The 14,057-nt window shown below is 41.9% G+C and overlaps 1 protein-coding gene across 1 annotated transcript in view; it reads right to left on the bottom strand.

Annotated features, from left to right (window-relative positions):
• Positions 1–7,447: 7,447 nt before the first annotated feature.
• GSDME (gasdermin E) overlaps positions 7,448–14,057 on the bottom strand; it is an 89,115-nt gene continuing 82,505 nt past the window's right edge. The window contains exon 10 of the mRNA XM_075271447.1: positions 7,448–9,715. Coding sequence (XP_075127548.1) covers positions 9,479–9,715 — 237 coding nt within the window. The 3' untranslated portion in view covers positions 7,448–9,478. The remainder of the gene's footprint in view (positions 9,716–14,057) is intronic.

Genomic DNA, 14,057 nt, shown 5'->3' with positions numbered 1-14,057 from the left:
TAAGTAACGTACTCCACCGCAATGGTCTCCGTTCCAGACGAGCCCGTAAGATACCTTTACTTTCAAAGCATCATGTCAAGGCTCGTCTACAGTTTGCTCATGATCACTTGGAGGACTCTGAAACAGACTAGTTCAAGGTTCTCTGGTCTGATGAGACCAAGATTGAGATATTTGGTGCCAACCACACACGTGACGTTTGGAGACTGGATGGCACTGCATACGACCCCAAGAATACCATCCCTACAGTCAAGCATGGTGGTGGCAGCATCATGCTGTGGGCTGCTTCTCAGCCAAGGGGCCTGGCCATCTTGTCCGCATCCATGGGAAGATGGATAGCACGGCCTACCTGGAGATTTTGGCCAAGAACCTCCGCTCCTCCATCAAGGATCTTAAGATGGGTCGTCATTTCATCTTCCAACAAGACAACGACCCAAAGCACACAGCCAAGAAAACCAAGGCCTGGTTCAAGAGGGAAAAAATCAAGGTGTTGCAGTGGCCTAGTCAGTCTCCTGACCTTAACCCAATTGAAAACTTGTGGAAGGAGCTCAAGATTAAAGTCCACATGAGACACCCAAAGAACCTAGATAACTTGGAGAAGATCTGCATGGAGGAGTGGGCCAAGATAACTCCAGAGACCTGTACCGGCCTGATCAGGTCTTATAAAAGACGATTATTAGCTGTAATTGCAAACAAGGGTTATTCCACAAAATATTAAACCTAGGGTTTAATTGACCCACACTTTTATGTTTAAAATTTATTAAGATTTAACTGAGAAACATAACTTTTTGGTTTGTAAGATTTATGCATCTGTTAATAAATCCTGCTCTTGTTTGAAGTCTCTAACTTATTTGCATCTTATCAAACCTGCTAAATCTGCAGGGGGTTGAATACTACTTGTAGACACTATATATATAAAATATTAACCCTTCCCTGCCCCCATTACAGAATGCTGGCTCTATTTGCAGCCACAACTATTTTGTGTTTCCTAGACTAGTCCATCTATACACATTGTACTGGTGTCAGTGTCACTATGCACACAGCTTTGCTGCATTGTCGCACAATACCCACAAATATAAAGCTATATAATATACACTTTTTGTGCAAAACCCTGTCATTTTAGTTGTTTACCCTTTTCATGGTGATCACATCAGGGCTTAGACTGGCCCACTAGTGAATTTCTTGATGGGCCTCTGAGCTAGATGGGCCCCAGCTCACCCTGGCATAACACATTACACTCATCATACTTCATACATATACTCATTTTTCACCAGGGGTGTCAAATACACAGTAGACCAAAATTAAAAACTAAGACAAAGTGGCAGGACAATCTCGATATTTATGGAAAAAAATATTGAAGGCGTTTCTGCTTTTTATCATATATAAACCTTTTCATATGGAAACAAAGTACAGGTCAGGGCCCCACTTTGTGTGAACGCTCTGATTTTGCTGCAGAGTTTTTAGTCCCAGCAAAGTAGATGGGATTCTGGTTAATCTACAAAAATATCCACAGCGGAAATGCTACAATCTCCAAATCCGTCGTGCTTTTTTGCAAATCACAGCATGTCAATTATACCTATGGAAGTGCTAGCCTTTTCCATATAGTTCCAATAGAAGCAGAGAGTCCGCAGAGGAAAAGTGCTGCGGATAAAAATGCGATGAATTTCCGCCATGTTTTTTTCCACAGCGTTTTTTGGATGCAGCTCACTATGTGGGGCCTTATCTTAAGTTTGGCTCCAACCTAGAAGAAGCAAAGTTTTATACAGTTTTCTACACTCTGATTTACTCTACTAGACATTTGGTATGTTGTCATGGGTCATATATAATCGTACTGTGGGCCAGATTTGACACCTATTTTGTACAGTATCTGAAGTAGCCCGTGTCAGTATAATGTACTACGTAGATTACCACCCCGCTTATTTTTACATACTGTAGACACAATGGGCAGCTGAGTCAGGCCAACAAGTATCCTTACTCCATGAACCCCATCTTCTCAATCACACTACAGGGGCCCCAACATCTAATAATAAGGTTCTAGCTAATGGCGACAGCCATGCGGCATCTACTGACAGGGCAACAGGACAATAGTTGGCGACATTTTAGGAATGAAAGAACAAGTGTCAGGTAATATTTGCATGTCGTTAATAAAACATAAACTGTTACCAGAGCGATGAAAGTTGTTCTTGCAACAGGATAACAATCTAATTCCCACCTTTCAGATAAAATAACAAACAAAATAAAAGACAATTTAGTCCCGAAGCAAAAAAAAGATAAGATGTCTGGTAATATTTTCATATAGCTGTATAGTGGCCACAGGACTGACACAGATCACATTGACTATCATACACAGTTAGGGCCAGAAATATTTGGACAGTGACACAATTTTCGCGAGTTGGGCTCTGCATGCCACCACATTGGTTTTGAAATGAAACTTCTACAACAGAATTCAAGTGCAGATTGTAACGTTTAATTTGAAGGGTTAAACAAAAATATCTGATAGAAAATGTAGGAATTGTACACATTTCTTTACAAACACTCCACATTTTAGGAGCTCAAAAGTAATTGGACAAATAAACATAACCCAAACAAAATATTTTTATTTTCAATATTTTGTTGCGAATCCTTTGGAGGCAATCACTGCCTTAAGTCTGGAACCCATGGACATCACCAAACGCTGGGTTTCCTCCTTCTTAATGCTTTGCCAGGCCTTTACAGCCGCAGCCTTCAGGTCTTGCTTGTTTGTGGGTCTTTCCGTCTTAAGTCTGGATTTGAGCAAGTGAAATGCATGCTCAATTGGGTTAAGATCTGGTGATTGACTTGGCCATTGCAGAATGTTCCACTTTTTTGCACTCATGAACTCCTGGGTAGCTTTGGCTGTATGCTTGGGGTCATTGTCCATCTGTACTATGAAGCGCCGTCCGATCAACTTGGCAGCATTTGGCTGAATCTGGGCTGAAAGTATATCCCGGTACACTTCAGAATTCATCCGGCTACTCTTGTCTGCTGTTATGTCATCAATAAACACAAGTGACCCAGTGCCATTGAAAGCCATGCATGCCCATGCCATCACGTTGCCTCCACCATGTTTTACAGAGGATGTGGTGTGCCTTGGATCATGTGCCGTTCCCTTTTTTCTCCAAACTTTTTTCTTCCCATCATTCTGATACAGGTTGATCTTTGTCTCATCTGTCCATAGAATACTTTTCCAGAACTGAGCTGGCTTCTTGAGGTGTTTTTCAGCAAATTTAACTCTGGCCTGTCTAATTTTGGAATTGATGAATGGTTTGCATCTAGATGTGAACACTTTGTATTTACTTTCATGGAGTCTTCTCTTTACTGTTGACTTAGAGACAGATACACCTACTTCACTGAGAGTGTTCTGGACTTCAGTTGATGTTGTGAACGGGTTCTTCTTGACCAAAGAAAGTATGCGGCGATCATCCACCACTGTTGTCATCCGTGAACGCCCAGGCCTTTTTGAGTTCCCAAGCTCACCAGTCAATTCCTTTTTTCTTAGAATGTACCCGACTGTTGATTTTGCTACTCCAAGCATGTCTGCTATCTCTCTGATGGATTTTTTCTTTTTTTTTCAGCCTCAGGATGTTCTGCTTCACCTCAATTGAGAGTTCCTTTGACCGCATGTTGTCTGGTCACAGCAACAGCTTCCAAATACAAAACCACACACCTGGAATCAACCCCAGACCTTTTAACTACTTCATTGATTACAGGTTTACGAGGGAGACGCCTTCAGAGTTAATTGCAGCCCTTAGAGTCCATTGTCCAATTACTTTTGGTCCCTTGAAAAAGAGGAGCCTATGCATTACAGAGCTATGATTCCTAAACCCTTTCTCCGATTTGGATGTGGAAACGCTCATATTGCAGCTGGGAGTGTGCACTTTCAGCCCATATTATATATATAATTGTATTTCTGAACATGTTTTAGTAAACAGCTAAAATAACAAAACTTGTGTCACTGTACAAATATTTCTGGCCCTAACTGTATGAGGACAAGTCAGTGGAAGCAACAGAGAATATTTACTAGAATAGGAGTCGGGTTCAGTTTAGTTTGAGGAATGGAAAGGTGAAATAAGGACTTAGGTTATGCTCATATTCTGAATGTATCTGTATGGATTAGATATACTGTAGACAAAAACAAAGGAATAAATAAGTACTATATATATTTATATACACACACAGTACATACGGATTCAGTAGCAGAATTAACCTGAACTTCAGGAACAATTGGTTATACTGCTGCAGGGTGATATCTAATCTTGGAAGACAACAAAAAACAAGGAAGTCATGGGAAAAACATTTATCCATGACTTTGTTCAAGTTAACCCTGCTACATCTGTAGACAGAGATATAAAGCATGGGCTGACTGTACTTGATGTTATGATCCTGGACAACCCCTTTAAACATGTGAGAAAAAATATCAAGACTATATAATCTCATGTTGAATATCTTGTATAAGTATAGTGTGTGGTCACGTACGTGAAAAAAGTATTTGGCAGATCCATCTATAGTATTACTGTAAATTGCTATCTTACCAAGATTGGCCGCTTGCCCAGAATACAGTGTGGCCATAGGAGATGCTTTCGGATCTGACTTTTCTTTGTCTCATCTGTAAACGAAGGGAAATTCACTGCAGGACAATTGTGAAATAGAATAAATTGTTGCTCAGACGTGTTACAGGTGTTGGAATGAACTAGTATGTAACTATTGTAATGTTACCCCACGCATTTCTGGGTGTAAAGCCCCCATGTTATACAATAGGTGACCAGTATCTGGGGGTGTCCAGCTGTTTACCTGCATAACACTTGAAAGCTGCAGGTAGCAGAGACTGAATAAACCAGATATACATCCTATACCAAGACACCCTTACTGTCCAACTCCGTTCTCTCAATTCTGGGTACATTTATCACATTTTTTTGGCGACGGCAACCAATAAGAGATCAATTTTCCTGTAAATAAAATGACCATACTTTACTACAGCACACAAAGAAATATCGACAATGCAAGCTAAACATTGCTATCAAATATTTATTGTGCAAGACTGAAAACTAGAAAATGTCAGGACAGGGGACAGGACATGTAAATGCTTTGTGTCAGTGCTCTGTAACCTCCCTGAGACTGGCCATGAGCTGGGGCATCGGCAGAAAAACATCTCGAGTAGAAGCGAGAAGTCTGTTCTGAAAACAAGTCGTGAGGCATCCGTGGTGAAGGAGAAGGAAAAACAAGAAATATTATGAGGAAATACTGAATACGAAGAAAAAACACCCAGAGTCAATAGAAAATAGATTATATAAACCGAGGGAAAAAAAATAATCCAGGCACAGGCAGTACAGGCAACATAACCAAGCCAAGGAGTACATCAAGGCTAAATGACATCATGTTGTTTCATTCTGTGTACTCAATCTGCGGGAAACTTTCAGAAAAGAAATCTTAAAATATGGCACTATAGTAATAATAATATTATGACAGATTTCTCCCATACCTTTCTGATATTCCCAGCATAGCGGTGATGGAAGAGGAACGGCTCGCAATAATGTCATCCGGCACCTTCATAAAGCCTTATGCTTTAGTAAATCTTATTGGTGCGGCATTATACAGCATCCCTCCTGCAGTAATGTACCGGGGAAATCTGACAGGTTGTTACAATATTCCACTCTAAGATACGTCTAAGGAATAATGTTTCTCCTGGTGGAGACCGCCATGTGGTGTAGGCAACGCTGCCTGGGAAATATAGAACGCAAATCAGTTCTCATCTAAGAGGACCAAAGGCTATCAGATAAGTCAATGGCTGACCCAATATCAGACACAAAAATTACTTTGGAATTAAAGGGGTTGTCCAGATTCAGCAAATGTTTTAGTATGTATAATGAAATGTTTTACGGTTTCCCAATATACTTCCAGATCTCTGCTTGCTGTTATTAATATTTACTTTTGGGGGATAAAAACCTGTCCATGGTCATGTGATATATGGTACATGTGATATACACACAGGGGCACAGCTCCGTACTAGGCAGATGTCCGATTACCGAGCTGTGACTGCTGAAGATGGACAACCCTTTCCAGCCAATAATGAGAAGACTTCCATCTACAGACAGCTGCTTTGGAGTTCTGGCTCCGTCTTAGTGCAGTACAGGACTAGCTAGATAACAGATAGGCCTCTGAAGTAGATAACGTTTCTTCTTGTGGAGTCTGAGGCTATACAATAGATAGCACTAGGGTCAGCTTTTGCTTTCCAAAGCATATTAGATTTGTCTGTTTCTAAGAAAGTTGAGTGACAACAATATGGTCAGTATAACTTTCCACCAAATTCTATCGGACGTCTAACTATAAAATAAGCCTTGTTATGTTGAATGCATAATAGCTGTCCAAGACTTAATACTGATGGTCTATCCTTAAGGTTATCAATATCATAATGGTGGAGACTGACACCCAGTTCCCTTACTGATCAGCAGGCAGAATATGGAGCAGGAGGGTCATTCCATATCAAGTGATCCAAATAGGAATATTTTTTTTACCTGACGTCTTTAGATTTTTTTTATTTTTATTTTTTATGAAGTACAACTTAAGTTAATTACAAATAAAAAGTTTTGAATTTTTTTCTTCATCAGTTAATTTTTTATAGACTTCTAAAGTTTTGAAAAAGTGTGAATTTTGGCCTGGTATGGCTTTACATTTTTTAACATATCTTGGGCTAGAATTAAGATAAATAGGTGGGAGAGGCATCATTTTTCTCAGAGCGGTACCGGCTTTCATTTGATATGTCACAAGACGAGGTTTCTTTATATTTTGTTTTGGAGAAATCAAATTCAAAATTTTGATGCGCAATTGTGAAAAAAATGTATGTTCTAAAATTGTGAAAAAATGCATTTGTGTTGCTTGTGTTCTTGGTTATATTTGTACAGGTTTTCAACTTGGGACCAAATTGGGATCAATTTTTTTTAATTTTTTTTTTAAGCCTTGAATCATCTGATTTTAGGTTTGTGTGAGCTTCTTCCTTTTTTCTTTTCAAATTACAACTTGCTGAATTCAACATTTATATGCAACAATAAAGAGAAACAAAAAACAAATCCCATAAGTGCCAGAATAAATACATCTTACGCTGGGTTCACACCTGCGTTTGGGGTCTCCGTTCTATGGTTCTATGCCATGCAGAAGACGGAAACCATAGACCGGGTCCGGCCGTGCGCGGCGGTGAGCGCTTTGCGCTCTCCGCCGCGAAACCGGATTTTTTTTATCCAGACACAGAGTACTGCATGTCCGACTCTGTGTCCGGATTATAAAACCCGGTTTCGCGGCGGAGAGCGCAAAACGCTCACCGCCGCGCACGGCCGGACAGCTTTCTCACCCATTCAAATGAATGGGTGAGAAAGTCTCCTGCAGGTTTCCGTATCCTGCCTGTGTTTTAGGCAGGAAACGGAAACCTAAGTACGGAGACCGGGCCGCAGATGTGAACGAGCCCTTATCATCATAACACAACTTGTCCAGCATTTTCAACCTGAATGCATTGAACAAACCGAAAGAAAAGAGCTGCTCATATCCTCAAGTGGGATTTTCTAAATAGTCTCATCCTAATTATATGTTAACAAGAGTACAAGAACCAATATTTATAACACCTATTTCTACATGTAACAATTGTTTTTTATTATATCACTAAACATGTAATTAATTAAGAAAAATAGTCCAGTAGATAAATCCTCATTCTATAAAATATGAACTAATCAAACCATTAATAGGACATTTTTAAACTACTGGCCTTTTATCATCAATTTGTCCTTTCTAGTGAGTGAAATGTAATCCTGTCCATAAGCGCTTACTAGCAATGGCCATTTCCTTTTGTGTCAAAGAGTATGTACGGCCTGTCATGGTATTCGGCTCCACCTGAGTTAATATCTGATTTTTGTTGACTTGTAAAATGTCTGGTTTTCTTGGATACAAAAAGGATGGTGCTGGACCAGAAGGATGCAAAAAAGTCAATTTTATTGTCTTCATTTTCACAATCTTTGGAGAGTACAGTAGACAGCCACCAGCGCCGATTATATTCACAGGTCACATAACCAGTTATGTCATCCATTGCCCATCTTGTGCCGCCTTCTACCACTTCATGGACTTCACTGTCATTTTAGACCACAGGCTGAACAGATCTGAATTCAAGATTTTCGGAATGACACTGTAATAGTTGTATTTTAAAATATTATCCCATCGCGATCCCAACTTGAATTTTGGTACAGATGTGGCTAAGGGCATAGCAGGCCCATGTGCATTTTTTTGAAATTTTTAAATAAAACATTTTTTTTCGGAAATGCGTTTTAAAATTTTGCGTTTGTGTTCACATGGGTAAAATATTAACAAAGATACTCTTGTGACATATTTGGTGAAAGCCTGTATAGTTCTGAGTAGAATGGCGTTTATTTTGTTTCTCTATCTTTTTTCTAGCCTAAGTTATGAGGAGAAATGTAAAGGCAGGAAACACCAAAATTCGCACTTTTTCTGAACTTTGAAAATCAATTAAAAATCCAAAAAAATTTCTAGAATTTTTTTTTTCTTCACATTTTGCATTCTCTGACACACTATTACCAAATGACAAAATCTCAAAAGAATTAAAAATATAGAGGGAAAAATCATTGGTTCACTTGACACAGAATGACCCAGGAAGGAGACTGATGGCTGTGAAGTTTCTGTGAGTTGAATAGGAAGTTTCTCCATAATATAGGTAATTGGGGTCTACCTTACATGACCTTCTGCTTCCATTATACTTAGGCTCCGTTCGCATGGAGTAACACGCCGCGCATTCAGACACGTATACAGAGTGTGAGCACTCAAAACAGATTCCATTCACTTCAATGTGTGCCGGCTCACACACGCTACACATTCAATGGGTTAAAAAGCCTCCCATTGATTTCAATGTGTAGCGCTCGTAAGCCGGCACACATTGAAGTGAATGGGATCTGTTTTGAGCGCTCACCCTGTGCACTGCGTGTTACTCCGTGGGAACGGAGCCTTATAGGGAAACTGCCGGCGTTTCCGTAGGTTTAACTGAAATGCTGCGATTTCCAAAAATGCTAATTTTTTGGCGATTGCAGCAGTTCTGCTGTGCACAATTTTTTTGCAAAGCATGGATGGGATTTGCGTGTTTTGCCACAGCATTTCTAACTATGTAACCTAACAATAGCGCGATGTTAAAAAGTGGACATTGACTTTAGTAGGACCAGTCCTTAAAAATCTAGAAAAGTATCACAGAAATAAGTAGCTATACATTTTCTACCCAAATTGTGCATACAGGTTAAAAAAACATACAAAAACACAACTTACAAAAGCAATTCTAGGAATACTATAAGTACGCATAAAACATTGCACTTTTAACATTTCTTACAAGTACAGATCACAATTGAAGAAATCCAATAGCATGTATGCCTCATTTTATGCAATTGATTGCTATGTTGGGACCAAGGGTAATGTCCAGAATAAGTCAAATCCTCAGGTTTTTCATTAATGCATTGAATCCAGACATTGCAATGTAGAGAATGAGAGGGAGAAAGCCAGGATCCTTGAAGGTTATTGCATGTATGGCTTGTTCATTCATCTCCAGCTTCATGTTAGATAAAGAGAACAACCTCTGTACAATCTGAAATGTGTCTTGGTCGATGAGATCAGACAGCAGCGCTTCTGTCCTTGAACAAAGTCCTTCATCTGATGTTATGTTTGGCTAATTAAAGAGAGAATACAGGACGGGGTTAATCCCGCAGGCTGAGAGGTTACAATTTATAGTTCTAAACAAGCTCTTGAGTCTAGAAGGCTTTGGTGAGGCGACGCTAGCAGCAAGCCAGGGTCGCTTACTTCCAAGTTTCAATTACAAGATGTGCTGATGCGGACTGGCCTGAACCTCTGACATTGCTATTATTTCTGTAATCACTCCATCGCTTTCAGAATTGTACAAAATAATACAGCACAAGAAGACCAAGAGCAAAGGTCATGAAAGTGCAATAAACTTTACAAAGCCCCTGTTTATGATGCAGTTAAGGCCCGGGTCACATCTGCGTTCCGGTCATTCCATTTTCCTATCCACATGAAAAATGCAGAGAAAAGCAGCACTTTTCTTTCCACATTTTTTGCACAGAAACCACACAGATCCCACTAGCGTCCATTCACATGGAGGAAAATGGTGTGGAATTTCAGCGCTGAAAAAAAAAGCCTCCCATTGACTTCTGCTAGTGGAAAAAGGAATCCATTGACGTCAATGGGAGGCTTTTTTTTCAGCGCTGAAATTCCTCACCAAGTTCCTCACCATTTTCCTCCATGTGAATGCACCCTTATAGCCTAAGGGGTCCTCGAGTTTCCTAAGGTAACTGCTATTTTATGTAGATTAGGTTTCCCCAAGCGGACTCCCCAAACGACAACCCATGTGCAGATGTGAAACAGGCCGTTTGGTATAAACTGTGCAGAAATCAGTGCAACAATTTAGGTAATCAATAAGGTTTGTGACTTTTTCAACAGTAACCAAATTGGGTAAGTGATGGCAGAGGTGGCCAGGATCTCTAGAGAATCAAATTTATTCAATGAGTGCGCCTTTTTGTAAATTTTAGTGCAACTTACCACTCCAATGTTTTAAGTAGACTTGTGTTTTTTTTTTAGTAAATGTGGGCCCAAGCCTTAATATTTTCAATACAATTTGTTCAGTATTGTGCTTTTATTTTTTTTAAGGGTGACTGCCTATGTTGCAGCTGTCAATGATCACATAAATACATTGTGCCCTTGGCAGTCATGTCTGGGTGGGGTTTCAGCCATATGCGACTGTCACAATGTGAGTACACACCCCAGCCATACATATATATACACGCGTAATACATTGAAAGCAATAGGTAAAAAAGCCTCCCATTGAGTTCAATGGGTAGTGCGCGTAAGACCGAACCCACTGAAGTCAATGGGATTCTGTTTTACATCGCTCACTCTGCCACGTGTTTACGTGTCAGAATGAGCAGAGTGTTTACTCCATGTGAAAGCAGCCTTAGATTTTAGACTGCCATCCAAGAGATGAACTGTGGTTGATCGTTGGCTGTTCCAAACCACAAACCTTCCGACAAATATTCAGCTACCCCAGACTCTTGGAAAAGGAGAGCCCACTAAAACAAAGGGAAAGTCTTTAATGACTGGGCAGGAAACTTCATAGCTAAGGCTTCATCCACAAGACTCATACACGTAGGCTGTTGTAACATCTCTGCCTGTTCGGGCCCCTGCGCCACCCTCTGCTCGTGTGCTGCGGCGCAGGAGGCGCGTGCAGTTTGATAATCTGCGTAAAGTTTTTAGTTGCACTGTGTGAACACGGCTCTAGTCCTTAATTGGATTTGCACCACACCCGTCTTCTGCCTAGGTTGCCTCTGTCCATTTAGTGGTTAATCTGGCCTTGCCCTTTGATTGACAGCCTGCCTTCCTGTGAACTCCATGGGCGGGTTCTTCCTCCCTATTTAGCCTTGGTTCCCATTCACACCAGTGCTTGTTATTGCCGTGTGCATACCTGCTCTTACTGTACCTGTTGCTTATACTATTATACCTGACCTTTGGCTTTTCTCATTACTCCGATTTGGCACTGCATCGCTCTCCTGTTACCGAACCCTGGCTAGCTGACCTCCCTTTGTTGTTGTTCGTCTTGTCTACGTTTTGTGTTTCACGTATTCAGGGAGGGTTTGTCCTCGTGGTTGTCGCCTATTACCTAGGATAGGGCCTGGCAATAGGAAGGGAAAGAGGGGGGCTTCAGCTTAGGGCTCACTGTCTCTTGTGCCCCTCCCAGGGTTTAACCGTTCTGGGAATTGCTGTCTTAGCAATTCCATTACATAATAACAAGCCCAAAAACCTACATCCATTGCTTCCCTACAGACAGCATGGATCCTATTCAGTGCTTTGCAGCCAAGTTGGAAGGTTTGACCGGCCTGGTAGCTGAGCTTGCTAAACAGGTTCAGACCCTTACTGAGGCTGCTGCATCATCCCCAGCTGTTTTGGCACCTTACAAGGTCAAGATGTTACTCCCAGATCGTTTCTCAGGGGACCGTGAAAAATTTGAGACGTTCAGGGAGTCTTGTCGCTTGTATTTTCGGATTAATCCACATGTGACTCAGGCCCAAATGGTGGGAGTGGTTATATCTCTGCTACAGGGGGACCCACAAGCTTGGGCCCTTAAACTCCCTGCTGAGGCTGAGGAGTGGGTTGATGTGGAAAAATTTTTTAAGTCCCTGGGCTCTATCTATGCTGAGCCAGACCACATTGCGCTTGCGGAATCTCAACTCCTCACCATGCGGCAGGGAAAACGCTCTGCAGAGGAGTATTGCGCAGAGTTCCGTAAGTACAGTGTAACTGCAGGTTGGTGTGAGTCAGCGCTAAAGGCTCACTTTAAAAAAGGTTTGTGTGACCGTGTTAAGGAGCTCTGGGTTGGTCACCCAGATCCCCCGACACTTGAGAAAGCCATGACTTTGGCGGTCCGTATTGACCGCAAGATCCGAGAAAATTTGAGAGAGTAGGGTCTGTTGCCTCCAAGTTTTCTGTCTCTTCCTCTCTCTCCTCTGAAAAACCTACCTTTCCTCCCATCACTTCTGGTGAGGAACCCATGCAACTGGGAGCTATGGACGCCAAGACACGACGAGAGCATCGTCTCAGGAATAACCTGTGCCTGTACTGTGGTTCCCCTGGTCATGTCATCCGAGACTGCTCTATCAGACCATTGTCACCTGCACAAAGACTTCAGTGCCTGAGTGGTAATCAGAAGAACCACTCAGGCAACCAGGTATTTGGGGGGAATAACAATAAGATGTTGTTATCTGTGTCTCTGTCCTCTGGAGACAGATCTGTTTCTGGCAAGGCCCTAGTTGACTCTGGGTCTGCAGCAAATTTTGTTAAATATTCAGTTGTTGAATCTTTGGGCATTGAGCTTTTGCCACTGGACTCGCCTATGTCTGTTACGGGAGCGGATTCTACTCCACTGGCCAGGGGTAAAGTCAGTTTTAAAACCCCCTTGATCTCTTTGCAAGTGGGTTCTTCACATTCAGAGGTCATAAGCCTTTTTGTTATGGAGAATCTCTCTGCTGATGTTATTTTGGGGTTCCCCTGGCTGAAGCTCCATAACCCTATTTTGGATTGGGGTAAAAAGGAGTTGGTAAAGTGGGGAAATCAGTGCTCATCTCACTGTATTGCTTTACATTCTGTAGATTGTGTCAGTGAGGAGAAGGTCTCAGCTACTAAAAGTTGGGAGCGCCCCTCCGGTATTAAAACCTGGTGGTATCAGAAACGCTGGATGAATAAAAAATGTTTGCCTGGTTCTCAAGTGTCTGTGGTTCAAGCAGAACCAAAATACAAGGCAGGGAAAACTCAGAATCCCTCTAGAGCTGGTTTGTCTGGTGAGGGTCCGGTGGCCCCTCATAAAAGGGGGGGTACTGTAACATCTCTGCCTGTTCGGGCCCCTGCGCCACCCTCTGCTCGTGTGCTGCGGCGCAGGAGGCGCGTGCAGTTTGATAATCTGCGTAAAGTTTTTAGTTGCACTGTGTGAACACGGCTCTAGTCCTTAATTGGATTTGCACCACACCCGTCTTCTGCCTAGGTTGCCTCTGTCCATTTAGTGGTTAATCTGGCCTTGCCCTTTGATTGACAGCCTGCCTTCCTGTGAACTCCATGGGCGGGTTCTTCCTCCCTATTTAGCCTTGGTTCCCATTCACACCAGTGCTTGTTATTGCCGTGTGCATACCTGCTCTTACTGTACCTGTTGCTTATACTATTATACCTGACCTTTGGCTTTTCTCATTGACTATTCTCTTTACTCCGATTTGGCACTGCATCGCTCTCCTGTTACCGAACCCTGGCTAGCTGACCTCCCTTTGTTGTTGTTCGTCTTGTCTGCGTTTTGTGTTTCACGTATTCAGGGAGGGTTTGTCCTCGTGGTTGTCGCCTATTACCTAGGATAGGGCCTGGCAATAGGAAGGGAAAGAGGGGGGCTTCAGCTTAGGGCTCACTGTCTCTTGTGCCCCTCCCAGGGTTTAACCGTTCTGTGAATTGCTGTCTTAGCAATT

Source organism: Leptodactylus fuscus, chromosome 4, assembly GCF_031893055.1.
Source record: "Leptodactylus fuscus isolate aLepFus1 chromosome 4, aLepFus1.hap2, whole genome shotgun sequence".
Lineage (NCBI taxonomy): Eukaryota > Metazoa > Chordata > Amphibia > Anura > Leptodactylidae > Leptodactylus > Leptodactylus fuscus.
This window is presented reverse-complemented; position numbering and strand designations above follow the sequence as displayed.